The sequence below is a fragment of the Tachypleus tridentatus genome, chromosome 11, assembly GCF_004210375.1.
Source record: "Tachypleus tridentatus isolate NWPU-2018 chromosome 11, ASM421037v1, whole genome shotgun sequence".
Lineage (NCBI taxonomy): Eukaryota > Metazoa > Arthropoda > Merostomata > Xiphosura > Limulidae > Tachypleus > Tachypleus tridentatus.
The window spans coordinates 83,263,998-83,286,335 of NC_134835.1; the positions used below are offsets into that span (position 1 = coordinate 83,263,998).

At 32.3% G+C, this 22,338-nt stretch overlaps 1 protein-coding gene across 4 annotated transcripts; it reads left to right on the forward strand.

Moving 5' to 3' along the window:
• The first annotated feature begins 2,333 nt into the window (after window positions 1-2,333).
• On the forward strand, window positions 2,334-21,971 carry Enoph (enolase-phosphatase E1). Of its 4 annotated transcripts, none has more exons than XM_076468267.1 (6): window positions 2,334-2,653; window positions 6,714-6,815; window positions 9,702-9,898; window positions 17,791-17,923; window positions 19,707-19,830; window positions 21,791-21,971. In XM_076468267.1, the coding sequence occupies exons 1-6, from the start codon at window positions 2,573-2,575 to the stop codon at window positions 21,919-21,921; spliced, it is 768 nt and encodes a 255-aa protein (XP_076324382.1). In that variant the 5' UTR covers window positions 2,334-2,572; the 3' UTR covers window positions 21,922-21,971. The 4 variants fall into 4 exon arrangements, with proteins under 4 accessions (XP_076324382.1, XP_076324384.1, XP_076324385.1 ...); XM_076468269.1 differs by lacking the exon at window positions 2,334-2,653 and adding an exon at window positions 2,705-2,838; XM_076468270.1 differs by lacking the exon at window positions 2,334-2,653 and adding an exon at window positions 2,742-2,878.
• The last annotated feature ends 367 nt before the right edge of the window (window positions 21,972-22,338 follow it).

Sequence of the window (22,338 nt, forward strand, 5' to 3'; positions counted from 1 at the left end):
AAAGACTTAAAATAACTCTGATTGTTTGTGTGCAAAGGACTCATACTCATAAAATGTGCTAAAAACTTGCCAAATTTTATGCAACTACATTTACTAAATTACAACTTATAGTATATATACTTTCATTATTATCAGGTGGTTCCAAGCTCGGTCAAAATGACCAAGTCCATATATAATCAGTTTAGAAATCATTGATACATGTTCTCTATGCCTTGGTTCTTATCATCAATATTCCACTTTTATTTTAGCTAATCTATGTTTGTTTGTTTAATGCTAAATATAAAGCCCCACAATGAGTTTTCAATAACTGTGCTTACCAGGGTATTGTAAAATGTTTTTTTCTTAGCTTTATAAGCCTTTGTGCTTGTCACTAATAATCAAAAATAATTTATGACTGCACTACAAAAAACGTAATATATAAAATCAACCTTCCACAAAATATTCAGGTTGCAAACATCCTTTAGTTTTAAAATGTTGATATACTTAAAAAAAAACAGTACTAAAGATACTATATTTCAAAATAAACCTTTAACTGCAAATACAAAGTATTGTTTAGACCAGAGGCATGCCTATAGTGTTTGGCACCCAGGGCGGATCATTCTTTTTGCACACACACACACATAAATAATTTTAAAATTTAAACACACAGAAACATATATTATGTTTGCAAGTAGGCTTTTAAACGGTACAGTACTTTCATAAGTAAATTTAAAATAAGAAAAATGCAGGACATTAAAAATCAGTGAACAAGTAATACTGCATTTTATTTTATACAAAAACACAGGAAATCCAGTCTCAACACTCAGTCTATTTTTCAAAGGTAAATATAGATGATTCACAGTATGTGCTTCCGAGCCTTAATTTTTGAAAATTGATCAATGACCTCATCAAAATTCACTTGCTTTGCATATTCATATTTCTTTTGCCAATTTCAGTTTGGAAAAACTTCTTTCACGTGAAGCAATAGACACACAGACAGAAAAAAATCTCAAACACAGTAACAAGCTTGGCATATATACACAAAAATCGAATTTCACAATAAACTCTAGAAACTGTAATAATGTCCATTTCTTTGCCCCTTCAGCGCTAATTTTAGCAGCTTCCAAATACCTCTGAAGTCGTTCAATTTTCACACTGATATCTTCATCGAAGAATGCATCTCAAGTAAGAGTCAAATTTGGAATTTACTTCCGAAGTTATTCTTCTATTGCAAGCAACCGAAGTGTTTGGCTGAATAACAGAGAAGATTGACAGAATTTGATCCATTGTCTTAGAAAGAATCTCCAATTCTTGATGAAAGTGATAAAGACTAATAAATAAAGCATAGCCCTTTTTACTTCCTTTGGCAATGTGAGACCAGCATCCTTTACCATCTCTCCTGGCATCCTTTTCCGGAGCTTTACTCTCCCTTTTCTCTCCAAAGAAATATCCATTTCCTCACACTTTGTAGTTGTAAAATGAATGACCCTCTCCAAAATTTCATTGCGCTGATTTTCAAGAAACAGTTTTAAATCATGAAGCTTCATAATGCGCTTTTCAATGCTGATTCCAAATGTTTGCAATTACTTTTGTGTGAGATTAATTTCTACTACGCCTTTAAAAAAAGAGAAATCACATACGGCAGACAGAAAAATCTGAGCTGATCCTCTTGTGTCCAAATTTTCTTTTAGATCGCACAGTACTTCAAGAGTTGAGGCCAGATTTTCAAAATTTCCATTCACTGGGTTCACAGCGTCGTGATGAGCATTCCATCTTGTCTAGGAAAATATTTTGACTGTCATGCCTACATTGTCCATCAGCATTTCCAATTGATAAGGTGAGACTGAAAAGAAGGAACAGAGTCTCTCCAAAGTTCCAAAAAAGTCACACATGAATAATGCTTCCAAATAAGTGCACTCCGTAAAAGTTCAGTGAATGATTTCCACAAATCATAAACAAATACTTTGGAGACAATTAATTATCAGTGTTTGTGTGTGTGTTTTTCTTATAGTAAAGCCACATCGGGCTATCTGCTGAGTCCAGCAAGAGGAATCGAGCCCCTGATTTTAGTCTATAAATCTGTAGACTTACAGTTGTACCAGCGGGGTACTTAAAACAAAATACGCGACCTAGCTAACTGATGAATAACTACCAGTTTGGCCACCAATTTTGATTTCATTTCATTAAGTCATATGCTCAATACTTTACTGGCCGCACTTTACTTTAATACCTAAGGTATTTTTGATTACTAACAAGAAATCTTCAATAGCCACAACACTTGAAATTATTTTAGAACGAAATAAAGTAAATTAACCTATGGTGCCTTTTTATCCTTTATATAGGTATCACTTTTGTGCGCCAACAATACCAAGCGAAGGATGTGCGTATATCCTATTGAATTTTATTAGTTATCAGGATTTTTACCAGCGGAACTGCAAATTGAAATTCATTAAAACACGGTTTAGAATATATTAATCTACGAATCATTGTACTTGATAATAATAATAATAGTAAACTCAAAGCTGCCTTATAACCCTTTATGTCGTGGCTGAAAATATAGCGTCACATCCTTCAGATTATATTAATTGAAAGAATGGTGCATGTTGACGTTTATAATATCAGTGCAATTTTATTGGATATTGAAGGAACAACAACATCTATAAGTGTTGTAAAAGTAAGATTTTTTTCGTTGTCATATTTTAAAGAAAATGTTTTCTACTAAAGTGTAATACAATTTATTAAAACTAAATATCTATAGCTTGCACTGTAGCAATAAGAAAAATATTACTAGGTTCTATATTTTCCGTACTCAATCAGGCCAATGGTAACGATGGCAGGAGTGACCATACAAGTTTAAAAGTACTAAGTTGGAATTTTTTTACTTTTAGGACTAGTTCAGGTAGAGTTAGTTGTTTACATTTTGTATTATATGACCAGCCTCAGATATATTTCAGAACGTATTATTATTATTAGGGTTAATGTCAACGTCGTGTACAATGAATAAATTGAAGAATACTAATAAGGATTTTTACCTTTTTAGCGAGTTATTTTGGGCTTTGGAGATAATATAGGAATTCTTACTTTAGGAAGTAAGAATTAATAATTGCATATCGGTTACAGAGTTGATTTAGAGTAAGGACAAAAAATTTTAATATAATTCAACAAATTGTAGAAAATACATTTTTATGCATATTTAAAACATTTATTCTTTTCCATCAAACACTACTGCAAATGGGTCTATTTCTGATCTAGTTTAATCAAAATTTAAAACATTACTACATTAATATTTGAACATATCAACATAACTTTATTGGAGGTTTGGACCAGCTTTCTTACTCCCTTGGGAATTTTTTACAGTTTATTTTGTATTATAGTTACATAATAATACTGTTATCACATTTTCCCAATTTTTTCTACTTGTAGGATGTTCTTCTGTTTTAGGTCTGTCAATACAAAAGTTCTAGTTAGTCTTTGCATTATGAACCAATTAAATTGTATCAAAAAATGACATCAAATGCCCTTGCACACCCAACCTTTACTTTTCAGGAAATCATTTATTTTTCCTGCCAAATTTTCAAAAAGTGATGGTCTCTTCTACTGCTAGTGGCAACTCATTCTTCAACTTACCATGTTCCTAGAAAAATTAAACTGTTGCAACTAGCCTGTCCTTCCATGTCTAGCAAAACTTGGGTCGTGTAATTCTATTATCCTCATAATACAGGACAAAGAATTGGAGGCTGTCATCCTATTGATTGTTCAATTGCTCTTGTAAACTTCAATAAAATCACCTCTTACCTCTCTTTTGTCAAGAGCAAATGATCTTTTCCTATTATCCTTGGTATCTGAGTCCTTTCCAGTAAGGTAATATTCTTTATTAATCTTGGGTAAGGAGATCAAAACTGTACTCAATATTCTAAGTGAGGCCAAAATAATAATCTCTTCTTCTTTTTTTTAATTAGCAATTTCTTTTGTAAACTTACTAAGAATTTATAATTTAGATTATATATTTTATAATCTAAAACTGGTACTACTAAAGAAAATTGAATTAAAAACTAGGTAAGTATATGCAAAAGTCTTCATTGATGCTGTAAATACTGGCATTAGAGAATTTTCATGGTATGATCTTTGATTCTATAATTAATATGAAGGATGCATGAGCTGTATTTGAACAGAAAGGTGCTCACCTCATCATCTGTGGTTTAGTAGCCTGTTTGCTAAGGACATTTGAAAACATGCACTGCAAAGGAAATTTATGAGAAACATATTCCTCATAAGACCTGAAAAACATTTAAGATGATTTTTAAAAAATTATTCTTTGTATAATACTCTTGTTGGGATCAGTTATCAAGTACACTGAAAAAAAGGGAATATTTGCAAATAGCCATTATGCACATACTAGTCAGTGCACATATAGAAATGTACAGAATGAACTAGTTTTATGGGTTCAAACAAGTGGAGTATTGGGTCTGTTGCAGTAATTTTTTTATGCTGTTATAAAATTTGTAGATGACAGTTTATTATTGTCAGAGGTAATTATCTTCAAGAAGGTGCACTACCACAATGACGAAACCTTGAACTATTTGTCTCATGTTAGCAGCTGAAGAATGGGACTTGATGACATTTTCCATTGGGACATTGGTTTTTTCCTCTCATCCAACTTGCCTATTTGTTGAATCCAATGCACAGAAAGCAAAATTTAAAGGCAGATGGCAAACTGAAGCTATAAATATGATTATGAAAGTAGTTAAGCATTCATAACATGAATTCAGTGATTATTTTATGGGATATGGCTAAGTATAGAGCTTGATACAAATGGTAACTTTGGAGAGTTCATTGTAAGTCATCTAATGTCATTGCATATATTTCATAGTTGAAAAGACTTCTTTTTGGAAGTTATCAGTTATTTAAAAATACACTTCAAATGTTATGTTTTGCACTGATTACTACTGTTTCTCAACACAATGAAAAGAAAAATGACTAAAGCTATTATTGTGCACTGTAATCTCCATTTTATCCAAGATTATAGTATGGACAATAGCAATGGAGAATGCTTCTAGTGACTTGGTAGTAAGTTTGAAGGCTCATAATGCCAAAAACTTTGTTCTGGTAACTGTGATGGATACAACATGTATAGCCAATTCTGTAGCTTTTTGCATAACAAAAAATGAAGCAACAGAAAAGAGGCAACATTGTGGATTGACAATGAATATTGAAATGTAGCAAATGTGACTGTGGGCACCAGCAGATAGAGCTAGACAATTAATCAATTTAATCTGTGTTACATAAGATATTTGATTAATTACAATTAATGTTTCTGATTTAGTTTTTGAGTGTTCCAATTATTCAGCAACCAAAATATTACAATTGTGATTTATTATTATTATCAATTAATTCAAGTTTTTTTTCAGTTATTTGTACATTACATTTAGTTTTTATGTTAAAAACACTTACATTTGATACCATTATGTTTAAAATATGTATGAGGAGGAATTTAATGTAATATGTGGACAACTAGGAACCATTTGGTCCTTACACACCCAGCCTTAAAAAAAAAGGTGCAAATTTGAAACCACCATATCTGTTCAAGGAAATATTTGATTCCCCTTTTAAGCTGCTATAAAGTTCTGTCCTTCGTTGCTCAAGTAAATCTATGTGTCACTCACACTGTTGGAAAATTAAGTGTGTTAACTTAGGCAAGGATTTTTGTTTTTTTGGCAACTCTTAAATTTCTCTCTCTCATCTTGTTATCTTCAGAATATAACAGAGTCAATCAAATAAATAGTATCGCTTAAAGCTAAAGCTCTGCTGTATTGCACTATTTGTTTTTATTTTACATCTTAAAATTCATCTCCAACATTCATCACACTGCATTTTTTAAATATCAGTGACTCACTACCAGCTAAATCTTATTATCTTGGCTTATATGTATGTAAATTAAGAATCCTATGCATTTTTAGAAATGTTAATGTTAAAGTTGTTTCTCTAAAAATAATATAGATGTATTAGCTATATTCAGTAAACAGTACTAATTATTCTTTTTAAGTTTATGCTTTCATAGTTTTAAGGAATTCAGGTTATTCCATTCATGTAACTTCAAAACTAATTGTTTTTCATGATAAAAATTAAGTTTTGTATGAGGGCCTGGCATTGCCAGATGGTTGAGATACTTGACTCATAATCTGATGGTCAAGGGTTTGAATTCTTGTCACACCAAACATGCTTACCCTTTCAGCCATGGGGGTGTTATTATGTGATGATCAGTCCCACTATCTGTTGGTAAAAGAGTAGCCCAAAAGTTTGCAGTGGATGGTGATGACAAGTTGCCGTCCCTCTAGTCTTATACTGCAAAATCAGTGATGGGTAGAGCAAATAGCCCTCATGTAGCTTTGCACAAAATTCAAAACAAACCAAACTTTTGTATGAAGAAATAACTGTTCAAACTATGAAGTTGCTGATAAAATTTTAAAAGAAGTGGTAGAGGGCTGAATATACTGAATTATGTTTAATATAGAATGTAATATATAAGTATCCAACAATTTTATATTTGCAAATGAGCTGTACTATACAACATTTTGGTGTTAATTATTACTGTATATGTTTTTATGTTTACGGATAATGACAAGATCAAGATTCCAAGTAAAAGTGTTTGTACTTCATACCTGATTTTGTGGATTTAAAACATACGTGAGTGACGTATATATACGTTTGATCATATATGTGTGTAATATTTTCAGGATGTGTTGTTTCCTTATATAAGACAAAACTTGATTGGATACATTAAAGACCACTGGAAGAATGCTGAGTTAATAAAAGACATTGACTCATTGAGAATGCAGGTAAACCTTTCAGTTTTACGATTTTTTAACAGAACTTTCTTATAAATCAAAATATCAGCAAAGTTGTTAAATCAAGTTTCTCTAAGATAATTGGATGCATCATTTGTGATTTTAAACAAATTCATTACCTGATAATTTAATACCCTTGTGTTGTTTTTACCCTTTCTCATAAAATGTCACTTTTAGTTTGACTGTAAACAGTTTTTATACTTGCTGATAAATAAAGATAGGCCAAATATTTATTAATTGTTATTAAAGTGTGCTAATATGGTGCTACATCTTTTGATATATTCTTGGAATAAAAACATTATTTAACTTCACTTGGGTCAGATTGTAGTATAGCAGGTAAGCATAAAAAATTGTTCAAATGGTGAGGAAAATGTGAAACTGAAGATTCATGTAAAAGATCCATCATAAATTCTGTCTTAAACAGCCACCATGTTGAATTTCAGTATTGTCATTATTGAAAACTAGCATTTCTTGAATATATTCTTCAAAGGCAGATAGAAATCTCATATATATAATTTGACCTTCATGTAAATTTTCATAGGGAAATCCATTTAAAAGCAAAACCCATCACAGATCTTATCCTTCCATCTTGGCAACTAGTGAAAGTCAGCATAACTGTATGCTAATATTCACAGAAATGTCATTTAAATGTATTGATATGCGTTGTCTTTGTCACTGAGTTTGCTTGTAACAGTTAATAAATATACAAGTCCCCCTCAATGTGGATTCCTGTACATGGTGAGGGGACCTCCAAGAGAAGGTTCTGTTCTTACAGTTTACCTCCTCTGGAATCTAAACATCCACCTGCGTGTTTGCCATGAATGGTAAGCCGTGAAGGGGAGGAGAAAATCCTGGTGGTTGAGGGGTCTAACTCCAACACACCACTTTGGCCTTGAATTCCTGTAAATGGGCAGTCTTGGGGTGCCCTCCCCCAAGAACAATTGGTTAGTTCATTTGGGCCAGGGTCAACTGAGTACACAACGGGTGTTGTGGACATTGTGTCTGACACTGGTGTTTGACTATAGCACTCACGACACCCTGGCATTGCTGCAGTGCCCTTAAGGCACTGTAGTACATCCACTTGTAGGGCTCCATGGTGGGTGGGGTCAGTGGACACTAAAAATTTTTCTATTATGGATACTACTAAAACAAAAAAAACAAAACAAACTTGAAACCATTGAGAAAAACCCAACTACTGGAAATGGCCACGCATTGATGAATCTGTACAACCTAACACCACTTGAATCTGTCCTGCAATTTTGCATTCCTTAAGTGACAAACCTCTAGGGCAGATGTTCCCATTTTTTATTCAGAAGGGCTTAGAAGGGTTTGCTGGCTCCCCTAAATTGATAAAAAAGCTACGTTCGGTAGACATCTTAGTGGAAACATCTTCATCACAGCATTTCAAACTCCTCCTGACATCAAAGGTCTTGAGGGACATACCCATTGAAATTACTCCTCATTCCACTTCGAATACTTCCAGAGGAGTCATAGCTGAAAGAGATTTAAGGACTGTCCCCAAATCAGAGATCCCCATGTCTCTCCAGCCAAGGTGTCACAGCAGTATGCCGAATCTTCACTGGAAAAGATGGAATTCTGGAACCAACAAATGTTCTAATACTAACATTTACAGTACCATGTCCTCCCACCACAATAAAAGCAGGATATCTGAATTGTAAGGTGCGACCTTATATTCCAAATCTTGTACGATGTTTCCATTGTCAATGATTTGGTCATTCAAAACAATCTTGTCATGGTTCCTTGACCTGTGCCCATTGTGGTGGTAAAGACCATAATGCCACTAAATATCAACTTGAACCACATTGTATAGACTATAATGGTGTGCATCTTTCTTATTTTACCTCTTGCCTTAAATGGATAGAATAAAAAGAAGTACAACATCTCAAGACAATTAACAATCTCACTTACACAGAGGCTCGAAAATTATTATTACCTATTCCGTCCAGAACTTATTCTGCTGTAACCCGTTCTACTACTACAGTAGGAGTCCAAACAGACCTTACCCTATCCCCTACACAGTCTTCATTAGCAAATCTTAATGAAATACTTTCCAAAATCAACACAGTTCATGAATCAGTGTCTCCTTCCATCTCTGCCCTGACCACACCTTCCAGTCATTGCCAAACTTCACATTCTTAAAGTCAAGATGTTGCCATGGGGTCTCCCTCTCTTAATACCCCAAAAATTAAACAAACCACTCAAAACAGCAGATAAATACATTACCTACTATAACAAAAAAACAACAACCATTGAAGACAATATGCTTCAAACTTCAGGGAATTTTATTCGATCTGATTTGGTTTTCTTATGGAATACAGAATTTATAGTTACATGAAAGACTGTAAAAATGGAGATACTAGTTTTTGACAAGTTGCAACTCATGCTTCATACAAGATATTCATATGCCCAGATCATAAAGATGTTTTCAGATCAAGGATTTATATTTTCCAAGATGGGGAATCTTTTGTACTAAATGGTGCTGGAAAATGAAAGTATATGGATCAACTTGGAGCAGCAAAGGTATCCAGAAAGTGAATTGTAACAAGTCAAAGCCCAGCAGTTGTAAACAATCTGAAACATATTGTAGCAACTAAAAATCCATGAATGCAGAGGTCAGTGACAGAAGCTCTCTATCCTCCTAGCAACATTATATAACATAATCAAAAAGGATCTCTATATATGAACAAAGCCAATAGAGTAAGAACTTGCAAAGGTAAGGTTTCTAATCATACCTTCTTTTCAGCCATTACATATCTCAAACAGCTGGATAATGAAATATATATTATTTAATATGAAGACATAATGATAAGCAACCAGATACAGTGTATACACATTTTTTATTCCATCCTGTAATAGGCAGTAGAAGACTTGAAGAATGGGTTAAATGTAGTTCAAATACCAGATGTTGATGATGATGATGAGGGCAAACTTCAAGAAGCTATCATAACCAATGTACTTGATCAGATGGATGCTGACCGTAAAACAACTGCATTGAAACAGCTTCAGGGTCATATGTGGAGAGAAGCTTATCATAGTGGAAAGATAGTGGGCCAGTAGGTACTTGTATATGTAAATAAACTACACATGGTACATTATTATTAATATAAGTTACCCTTTCACTTAGTTAAATTTCTTATTCTGTTATTTTACCATGAATTTACCTACTTTATTCTCATTTTATATCCTGTCTGTTGCTCATCTTGCTCACTATCAATCTTCCACCTTTCCACATGCACCAGGAAGATAGATGTACATAAACTCTGCTTTCCCACCATTTTTTGTTTTACAGATGTTTTTAACTTTTCTCACCATGAATTCTGAGGTCAAAGTTAATTACTGCTGCAAATGCTCCTACCAATATTGGAAATTTCACTAACTTCCTTGAAGGCTTTATTCATTTTGTCATTTGCTAACATTCAAGGAGCTCCCAGAGTTAATATATTCAACCTTTAATTCTATATTATCTGCTGATGTCCACATTATCTATAATGATAATAAAGATCTTCTGTTTCCACCTGTTCACCTCCACTGTGTGGAAAGTAGGATTTATAGGATTAGCTTGCCCTAATTTTGAGGAAACTTCTGGTTGTCTGATTTCTCTTTTTCTCAGTTATGATCTATATCAGATATTGAATTCTGTTGTGCCTGAAGGTGCTCATCTCAAGTTGAACAATTCTGTTCATGAATACTTATATTTTTCTACTTCTTTTGGTCTTCAGATCATTGCTGATGCTCTTAGGAGCCAATTATATGTTAATAGTCTTTTAGCAGAGCTACTTTCCTTTACTCATCTATTTTCTCAAAATTTTTATCCCTACGTGCTCTTGGTTCTTTTATTTAGGATCATATTTTTTAATTTCCAGCCTTCCTTATTGCAGTTATCACTGATGTAGTTTTTATTACTACATGGTTGTTATGTTTTTTTGAAATTTTAATACATCATTCTTTCATAGGTTGTTTAGGCAGAGTATTCATGGTGAAACTTTGTGGAATGGACAGCAACTGCCTGTTGTGGAGACAAGTGTAGAGGATGAAGTTTCAAAAGTCTTTCGCCTTTCGTCTTCAGGTCAGTGTGTGTGTGTATAGGTGTTGTTGGTCTTTTATGGTATCCTGGTGGATTGTGGAGAGTGTGTTATGATTGGTTGGATTATTGCTATTTCTGATGGGAGATTTCTTGTAGATTCAACCAAGGTTACTCACCTTTAATCTGGAATCTCTGTTTAGTGAAGGTTTAATAGTGTTAATATAAAAATTTGTCAGTGTCAGTGATTCTAGTTTTCTCCCAGTTTATTCTGTATCCAAGTTGACGTGGCAAGCTCTGCAATGGCTGAATTTTGTGTTTTCATTAGTCTTGCACTATCTTTGTTCTTTTATTCTTGTCGCAGGTTTTCTTCCCATTTCTCCAATGTATGTATCATTGCAGGAACATGGAATTTCATATATGACATTTTTGAGATTCTCTTTGGTAGGTTGCTGTTTGTTTTTTACCAGAATGGACCTTAAAGTATTGTAGGATATCCACCAGACTACTATGTTGAATTTCTTGGCTATGCATTTAAGTTTTTCACTGAAATGTTGTAGGTATGGAAGGTAAATGGTCATAGTGGTGGTGACTTTCTGATCTTTTTCTTTTGTCGTGGTCTTCTTCAAGGAGTTTTTGATGAAGGAGGAGGTGTAACCATTCTGTTTAAAACTTTCTAAAATCTTTTGGCATTCTGCTTCGATGGATGTCTTATCGCAAATATTTTATGCTCTATTATTCAGGCATTAGATTATACCACATTTTATCGACGTTAGATGATAGGACTGGAAGTGTATTTGTCTTGCTTGTTTGCTGATGAGTATGTCAAGAAACAGTAGATTGTTTTGTTCCTCTATTTTCATAATGAAGTGGATTCTTTTGTCTACAGAATTCAGATGTTCTAAGAAGGCTAGTAAATTTTTTTTTACCATGGGGCCAAATAACAAAGGTGTCATCGATGTAGCATCTGTAGAAACTTGGTTTTATAGATGTGGATGAAAGGGCTCTTTCTTCAATGTCTTCCATGAAAATGTCTGCTAGGATTGAAGAGAGTAGTGATCCCATGGCTAGGCCATCTGTTTGTTTGTGGAATTCCTCATTGCATTGGAAATAGGTTGATTGTAGGCAAATGGTTATTAGTTCCATTATGGCATCTATTTGCATATCTGTTCTGTGTGGTAGAGAGTTGTCATTCAGCAGTCATTATCTGGTGATGTGAAGGGTTTCTGAGGCTGGAACATTGGTAAATAGATCTGTGATGTCAAAACTGACCATAATATCCTGGGATTTGACGTATAGCTTTCTGAATTGTCTTATGAACAAATAGTGGCCCACCAAAGAGAATCTCAAAACATCATTTATGAAATTCCGTGTTCCTGCAACAACACATACATTGGAGAAATGGGAAGAAAACTCTGAACAAGAATAAAAGAACATAAAGATAATACAAGACTCATGAAAACACAAAATTCAGCCATTGCAGAGTACACCACATCAACTGGACACAGAATAAGCTGGATAAAAACTGGAATCATTGATACAGGCAAATTCTGGAAGAAAAGAAAAATCAAAGAATCATTTTATATTAACACTATTAAACCTTCACTGAACAGAGATTCCAGAGTAGAGGTGAGTAACCTGTGGCTGCCATTGGTTGAATCTACAGGAAATCTCCAATCAGAAACAGTGATAATCCAACCAATCATAACATGCTCTCCAAAATCTACCAGGACACTATAAAAGACCAACAACACCTATACACATACTGACCAGAAGACGAAAGGTCAAGACTTTCAAAATGTCCTCCTCTACACTTGTCTCCACAACAGGCAGTTACCATCCATTTTACAAAATTGCTTCTCAATACATCATACTTTGATACAAAATTATAGTTTTCCATGTGCACAATTTTCAGTTAATTTTCAGATAGAATTTCTTCCAGGACTTCATTGTTTCTTGCCTGCCAGTGGCACAGCAGTATGTCTGTGGACTTAAAATGCTAAAAACTGGGTTTTTGATACCCATGGTGGACATATCACAGATAACCCATTATGTACCTTTGTGCTTCAAAATAAACAAACAACCATTGTTTATCATTGAAGAATTTTCACCTATATTAGTTTTTTATTCAGACTGGTTGTTGTTAGGTCCTTTGGCCAAAATGCTGAATTCCCTTTTTTTGTGGTTAGAATGTTAGCCTGCTGTTGTTGACACGCTTCCTTCATGGTCTAACAGTCCTGTTTGACAACCTTTCGCAGTTACCGATTGTTGCATTAGACACAGTTTTTCTTGCCTGTTGCCAGTTTATTAACATATTGCTTTTTTCCATATTTCATGATTATAGTGCATAAGCCTCTTCAACAGCTGATTTCAAAGCTGCCTAATTTTCAACTTTCAGATGCCAAAGAAGCCATTAATCTCTTTCTTCCCCTGTTATTCCAGGAACTCTTTTGAGACCATCATCTTCAGTTTACCAGATATCCTAGATACTATCCTGTTGGGCATAGTCTTACATTTCTTGGCTTTTTCCTTTTCTGAACTATCAACAGTTTGTTCACTTTATCAGATGTATTCAAAACATGTCTTTTTATTGCTTGTATTGGTCAAAAGATGTTCTAATATTTCTCTTTGATATGATTCATATAACTTGTTGTTGTTTTTTTCAGAAAACCTTGTACCCAAATTACACCCTCCTAAATAAAATTGAAACCTTAAGAGATGGTATCCATTGTTGTTGGGTTTTGTATGTTTGTTATCTACCTTGTTTGATCACAATTTTCACTCTGAAGAAAGTTTTTACATTCAATCAGTCAGAATCATACTGAATCTATCAGGATGACTTGAAGAAGATTGTTTATACATTACACCAAATCATATTTTTCAGGTCTTACTCAAGCCACATGAGAAATCGACTTGTGAAGTTACCAATTTTGTTTACTGCAATGTTTCCAAACACCTTAAATTTGGGTTGCATCGTACCAGTTTATCCATTTAGTGATGTTATAGCATTGTGATTGTAGTACTCTTAAGAGCTTATCTTGAATGTAGGCATGTTGAAGTATCTGAATACATTTTTTGAAACTTCAAGATTTTGTTTGCCTTTGGTTTTGATTCTAATAGCCAGATGATATATTTCTGTACCACTCAAAACCCCTGGTCATAATTCCAGGGTGTCTGAAATTGAGAAATCATTATAAAACAACAATAAATAATCAGTTTCTCCTTATAACGTGAGATGTGTTTTATGAATTGATCCATTTCCTTTGCAAATTTCCACCTTCTAGCTGGAGCTCTGAAGCCCTCTGAAAGTGTAAGAGGATGCCTCAGTAGGTACAATCTTGTGTACCACTTGAGATATGGAGATGAGAGGCCTATCCTCCATATGATTCACAGCTTCGACTGGATTAGGTGCCACTTTATACTTCAGATATTTTTTTCTATAATCTTGTTTCCATTGCACTATCTTAGGGTTGCTGATCCTGTCTTGAATCTACCTAGATCTTTTTCATATTCCCTCACAAGCTAAGCTGGTCCTTTCTGAGTAGGATGAATGTAGCCTTACCCACAGGAGCTTGTCCAGCAATTAGTTACCACTGATACCCTCCTTCAAGATTTTTCCACTACAAGAACAGAACTACATTTTGTGCTTATTACCTGTTGTATCACTACCTGTGACCCACTTTTGAGAATGCACTTGGTTACATAGGTTCTATTGTTACTGTCTGACCTCCATTTAGACATGTATAGTGAAATTAAATAATTACATCCAAATGAAGCTAAATGAATAAACAAAATCATGAGGAAGGACTACATTATTAAAAACAGCAAATTCCAACCTCTGATTATTATAACCATAAATTTTCAAGGCAAAATATATATTATTAAAACCAAGACAATATATCATTGCCATAATATATAAACACACATGCACACACTAACCCACTTGCTACAAACAGGCCAAAGAGTGCATGTCACAAGTTTTTGATACTGTTTTCAAAATATAATTAAGAAACTTTTTTATCAATGTATTTCAATAAAATTGACATCAAAACATAATTTTCAGTTAAATTTTTATATTAAAGATGTTTTACTTTTTTAACTAAAAAGAAAATATTGAAAAATGATATGCTAAATATCTCTTTTGTGTATGTGTAACATGGAATATCATCTTGTAATGTTTACTAAAAGCTTAAAAATGAAGATACATAGAACATGTTAAAAGTTATAGTATGGAAACTCTGATGGCTGCTTTGAGGTCATGTGGTTGGTATAATCCACCAAGACAGAAGCAAAATTGTTTATGGGTTTCTAGAGGAGAAGATTCTCATCCAAGAAAAATGCCTTTTTGAGTGCCTTTTCTTTGACCCTTTAGACTGGCCTATGCCACTTGATACTCCAGTGATCAGTTGACCTTTATTGTTGTGTGGGATTCTACTCAAACTTTGCTTGACCACTTCATCTATTGTGGTCTAAATTGTTACTTAACATATAACTGTTTTTTATGGCACAGTCTGATTTATTTCATTTTAGTATAGGTATTCTATTTTTTATTGTTTCAGAGGTATTAAAGTATCTGTTCTAGTCTATCACTTCAAAGTTATGGACATTTTACACAAATAGACTTTGAGTAGTTTCACTGAAATCTTTGAAGCAGACTCAAAACTGTATTTTAGCAATGTCACCTAGTTACTGAATTAGAGCTTTTAGTAGGTAAATTTTATGTTGATAACAGAAATGCAGTTGTTTTTTAAGTGAATAATCAGTACAATATTTATAACTTTTTCCAAGGTTTTCATCAGCTGGAGTTTATAGCCAAACTAACTTTCTTATAAAACATATTTTACTATTATTAATGATCAAATATTATTGCAAAATCCTTACTGTTTTTTTAATACAATACTATTTTGGCCTGTATACTTCAATCCATGAGAGCATTTACATTATTTGCTTCTTTTTATTTTTTCCTATCTCATGTTCTATTAAGTAGTGTACAGATTAACTATTTTAGAAGTAAATATTTTGGAGAACTTGAACACAAAATCTTCAATTTGTTCTGTTTTGACAAAACTTTGTATAAAAATAATTCTTTTCATTCTGTAAGATACATTTTTATTTTTAATAGCAAAAAATGTTTTAAGCTTGTCTTCTTTCTCTCCTATAGTTTGTGTAAATTTCATATTTCATTTTTAAATTTTTGCAAGTTCTGATTTCCACCCCTAAATCTGTTTGAGACTATGCTATAATTCAACCAGAAGCATTACTTTCTGTGAAAGAATCTTATTGTAAAAGTTCCCTACTGTTTCATGTATACTTATGTATGTATTCTGGTTTATAACAATCTTGTGGAGAATGTATAATAAAGAAATATGCCTGAAAACAACAAAAACTACAATCATGACTTACATCCTCAAAAAATGGATTTAAAAAATAAATTTAAATTAAAAAATTTAATAAATCTTAGAAGGCTTCCTACTATAGTTGTGTCCTTTCACCTGTGGTATCTTCAGTAAATTGTATGTCAGGTATACTAAATCCACAGTCAAAACCAAAGAATGACTCCAGAAAATTAATGATTTGGTTTGACATCATTTGGCATAATGCCATGTGATTGGGATCTGGTTCAGTCAGTTAATGTTGTAATAAATAAAAGTTCTTCAGCCTTGGCTTTAGATGGATTTTGCAAAATAAATATTGTTTCAAAGATTTTTTTTTACAGTTCTTTTGACTATCATAAAGTTGCAAATTTGGTTCATTTTATTACTATAAGAATTGAACATTTAAATTAAATGTATCATAATCAGTCCCATCTATATAACATAATTAGTCATTTTCTTTTTTATACAACAAATAGTCCATTTTTGTTCAATTTCCTATCAGATTTGTATTTCATTATCCATCTATATTTTAGTTTTATGGAGATCAGGGAACTGTGTACTAAGTTATTCCATGATATTACTGTTCATTCATGGCTAATGTAGATACAATAATTCACAAATGGTTGGTTCTGTTCAAGAGTTATTTTAAATTCAGACAGTCATGCTTTAACAAATTTATTTTCATTCATGAGTAATTTTTTACCAAAACAATTGTCTGCCTTATTTTTGACAAATGTTTCACTTTGGATACTAAATTGTTTTTGTTTCTTTTAAGAAAGAAATTAAAAACTCTTGTATTTGAACAAAATCCTAAGTATCAGTAAGAGTTACTTTTTTTTTTTAAAACTTGTAATGGAAAACATGTTTTCCCTTTTGGTGTCTTACATTTTTCGTGCTGCACAATTGCTTTGAGTAGACCAGGTCTATAATGCTTATCTGGACTTCTTGATCAGGTGTACATATTTCCCAGCTGGATCCAGTATAATAAATTTGCTTGGAATTAACATTAAGTCATGTTGACATTTTTTACTGCTGCACTTCCATAACTTATTTCATTATGATTTCACCCTCACAACAGTTCATTGATGTTTTACCTTTCTGTAATTTGTTCACATATTACACTTCTATATTTAATTTTCTGTGGTTTGCCTGTGATCTCACTACTTATATCATGTGGAAGAAGTGTGCAGTATTAAGTTAATTTAATTGTTTTTCTCACACATATATAATTCTTGTATAAATAACATCTGTCATCCAGCTCAGTCAAGCTAAGTTCTAACATTAAATAACAAGTTTATCCCTGGGTAATAACTCATTGAAGACAGACAAATCTGAAGTGTTATTTTTAATTTTTTTTCCACGTGTTTGGATAAATTAAGAGGAATATGAAAAATCAGCATTTTAACGACTTTTATAATGAGTAAAACACATTTTGACTATTTTTCCAAGAGTTCTTACTCTATTAGGGTTGGTTGAGTTGTTAACATACTATTACTAAAATCATATTGTTTGTATAGCTGTTTTAACCATTGAGATTTGACTTTCCAAGTGTGTATGAAGATGTTATGCCAGCACTAAAAAGATGGAAAGCAGCAGGAAAACATGTTTATATATATTCATCTGGTAGTGTGGAAGCCCAGAAACTTCTGTTTGGTGCTACAACTTATGGAAACCTACTGCAGGTAAGTCTTTTACATGAAAACTATAAAGGTCACTTAAAAAAAAACATGAACTCTCTCAATTCAGTTAGGTCAGAGTTTGCATGTCACATCATTTTACAAAATGATATTTAAAACTTAATTAAACTACAAAATTATCAGTGTCTACAAATTCACTTGGCATCAAAATGTAGTTAATAAACCAAGTTTTAATATTATACAAGTTTTAACTTCTTAATTTTAAAAGATACTTTTAAAAAATTGTCAATCTCCCCACATAATGAAAATTGTGACATTTGTTCTCTAGGTCTTCTTTAAGCCCAGAATTTAATGTAAATTAATCAATGCAATATAGATATTACTAACACAAAGTAATTTTTATAGCCTTCAATTGTAATTTATGGAGTCGTAAACTAGAAAACCAGGTTCACTTCTCATGTCTGCCTTGCCACATCCTCTGTTTTATAAACTGCCAATAATTCTTTAACACGTAGTACTACATCATTTATAACTGCTAGAAAAGCAAAGTTTTAAGTTATCAAATGATGTATAATACTATATTCTTTCAGTACAGTATCCTTAATGTTGCCTTCAGTTTGAAAGTTAATCTTGTGGTGTTCAGACTCAGATGCTTTTGAAGGCTCTTATGCAATAATTAAGAAGCTAGTTAACTTATAAGAAAATTATTTCTTTGTGCATATTAGTATTGTTTTCTTAAGTAGATAGATTTAGTTCCATTATTATGCAAAAACAAGTAGGCTCAAATATCATCAGCCAATGACTGCATAAAAATAAGAAGTCAAAGGTAAGTACTGCATTTCTTATATTTTCATATATTTATAGTTACAACAATGTTTATATTCATTATTATTCACATAGACCAAGTCTTTCATAACTTATATGGACTTCTTGATCTGGTCATACATTTCCCAGGTGGATTCAATTTAATAAAATTCCTTATCTCATATAGAAAGAGTTAAACAGACCCATGAGGTCAGAAAGAAGACACATTTTTTTGTCACAAGAGATTAATGTAAAAGTGGCTTCAATAAGCACAGAAATTCAGTTTGGTAGCAAGGTGCATTCATATACAATAGGAGATAAGCATGGAAAACTAAGTATATTGCAGCACCAAAGAATTGTAAAATTACATTAGTTACCAAGCCTAGTTATACCAGCAGCTGAAGTATGTTAGTACAAAAGCACAAATGAATTGATAGTTTTAATTATATTTCCAGTTGGTTCATTTTGACAAAAGAAAATTATTTGACAAGTAAATTTTGTTAAGGCTATTTAATGTATAGCAGAAAAAATATCTAACTTGAATGCTTTTCAAAAATTAATGTCTAGTATTTAGAATTTTTTTTTTTTTATATATTGGAAGATGCAACAAAACTTTCCTCATGTGAAATAGGGTTTCACAATGTTGCAATGTGAAAATTGCCACAAAGTGGCAATGTTGAGCAATTATGACAATCATTTGTTACTCAAAAGGTAGCAAGAGTATACCTTCCTATGCTTGAGTATTACAGGTTGATACTCAGATTTTGTAAATCTCAGTCATGAACATACATTTGACTAAAATCTACAAACAGTTTTTAGTCCAAATGATGTAGTCACAGGTTAGATCATGAATTTGTGTCAAACAGCAAAAATATTATGTTTAACTGTAATATTTTTCAAGTCTCCTTAAATATAGAAATTGTTGTGGTTATTACCTTACTATACAGTGTATCATTGCATTCTACTGTAGGCATGGTCTGTTTATTTTAATAAATTTACTGAAGGAACAGTTCTTTTCCTACAGTTTATAAATGGACACTTTGACACCAGCATAGGACCCAAAAAAGAATGTACTAGCTACACAAAAATTGCCAATGAATGTGGTTATCAGGCACATCATATTCTATTCTTGACAGATATACCTGAAGGTGAGTTTAATACTGAATTGCCCATATTTCCTGAGTATAATGTAACAACACTATAGAGTAATCATTAAAGTTTCTGAGTTTTTTGAAATTCTGTTTTGCTTCTGGAAAATCCATACAAGTTATATTCTAAAACACCACTATATTCTTGTGTGTTACTTAGTAGTAGGTTTCACTAACATCAACAAGTCTTCGATCTTTTAAATTACTGCATTTAAAAGGTGAGAGAAAATGTCCGTTTCATTTACACATTCCCCATGAAGCATCAACCCTCTATATACAGGCATCCTTTTCAGCATGTCACAAAGTTTGACTGAGTTGTATTCAAAATTTATTACACTACTTTCTTAGCATGATATACAAATAAACTTTTTAATAAAATATAACTAATAATTCAGATTGTAAGTTATTCATTTTATAAGGCAATATTAAAAGTAATCCTAAATTTCTCCATTCTGAGAATTGTGACCTTTGTTCACTGGTCTCTCCCATCCAAGAAGTATGCAATTATACTCAGTATAATGTAATAATCACACATGCAAAGCATAATTTTTATAGCTATCAATATTACTTGGTTACAGCATCATAAAATTGAAGATCAGACTCCTCTTGCCATACCCACCTGTCACACCATCTGTTTCTGAAATTGCCAGTAGTTCTTTCTGATGTTTTTAATAATCTATTATTGATAAGAATAAAAAGCCAAAGTTTTAATCTGTTGCATTATATATTATAGTAGGTTGTTTACTGTAAACTGGAAGTGCAATGGACTGCCTGTAAACTTTCTTTCCCACTGGGAAATGCACTGATGAGCTTAGTTGAATTTTTTTAATGGATTGTGTTGCATAATCAGAAAGCCAAGTAAATTATGATAATTAGTAGAGGACAATGTCTGATTTTGTGTATTGTTCTTTGTTTTTGGTGCATTATTTAATTAATTAAAAATAAATTAATGTAGTGTCATTAGTTTAAAAAAGTAGAGTTAAATTTCATTGACAGCAAAACACTGAAATAAATGCTATATTTCTTTGTAAACATTTATTTATTGTACTTAATCTGGTCTAACAAGTTTATAGAAAATTTTCATGATGTATTGTTACAAGCAACTAGTAGATAGATTGTGTAATTCAGTAGGTGAGATACATATTTGCAAAGTTATTTTCAACTTGTGTGGTTGGGATTATTAGGTAAACATGGTTCAAAGAGCAGTAAAATGATTAAACTTGTAACAGTACACACCTGTTTATACTTAATGTGTTCATCGTATAACTTAAGTATTTCCAGAAAGGACAAAAAGGGGTAATTTGTGTGTGTGGTGGTTACAAGGTTAGTCAAGTTGACAGATCTGGTATAGAAGTAGGGTAAAGAAAATAACTGATAAAGTTTTGCTGAAAAAACAAACTTGAGTTTTCAGATGAAGAAAAGCATTTTTAATCTTAGAATGGAAAACACTTTAACTCCATGTATTCATAAAAAAACATCTGTAGACAAAGAATTAGAATTCTTAGTATTTTCACTAAAATGTTTTATATGAATACATGGAGTCAAAGTGTGAAGTGATTTCCATCCTAAAATTAAAAATGCTTCTGGATCAGCTTGACCAAACCTATGAGAGGGTAAAAAAAAAGTTTGGTTATCAGTATTAGATGTTTTTAAAGCTAATAAACAAATATACCTGGAAAATGGAAATCTAATCTGGCGTAACAGACAATGTGTTTTTGAATATTTATTTCTAAAGCCTGAATGAACCATGTACATTTTCAAATAAAAAATTGTTTACATATAAAATACAGTGTATTTGGCTGTAGATCAGCTAATATCAAATCCAATGCCTCAGTACTGTATCACTCAGCCTCTGGTGTATGTGCTAAATATTCTGAAAATATTATATGAAATGTCCTACCAAAAAGGGTATCTATTTTCTACCTGTCTCCAAATCCTTTTTTTATATATAATTATTTAGAGGCTCAAGCTGCTAAGAATGCTGGAATGAAGACCATATTAGCAAGCCGAGAAGGGAACATGTCTCTTTGCAAAGAAATGGTCAGAGAGTTTGGTGAAATTAAAAGTTTTGACCAGATATCACTACTTTAGCCCTTCTGTAAAACTAATATCATTAAATTATGCTTTATACCAATAACCAACTTAAATTATTTGTTTCCAAATATTTTGTTCAGACCTGTTTTAAACCTTTTTTATTATTATTGTTATAATATTATAATACTAGCAGCAAACAAATGAGCTTTCTAGTTCTACCACTCAACGTAAATTCAGTTTTTGGGTAAAATGTATTGTGAGCATCCAAAAGGAATCACACAGTTACTGAATTTTGGATGTGGCAACAGATGCGAAATGTGATTCTCAGTTGCTTAAATGACTGCACTTATAACTCAGTTTAAGGTGGTGTGAAGATGTTATTGGTACAGTTCTAAGATGACACTTTAAGTGCCAGTGTAATCATCATATAAAATTATGTAAATATGATTAATATGCAGCTTGTCACCATCTTAG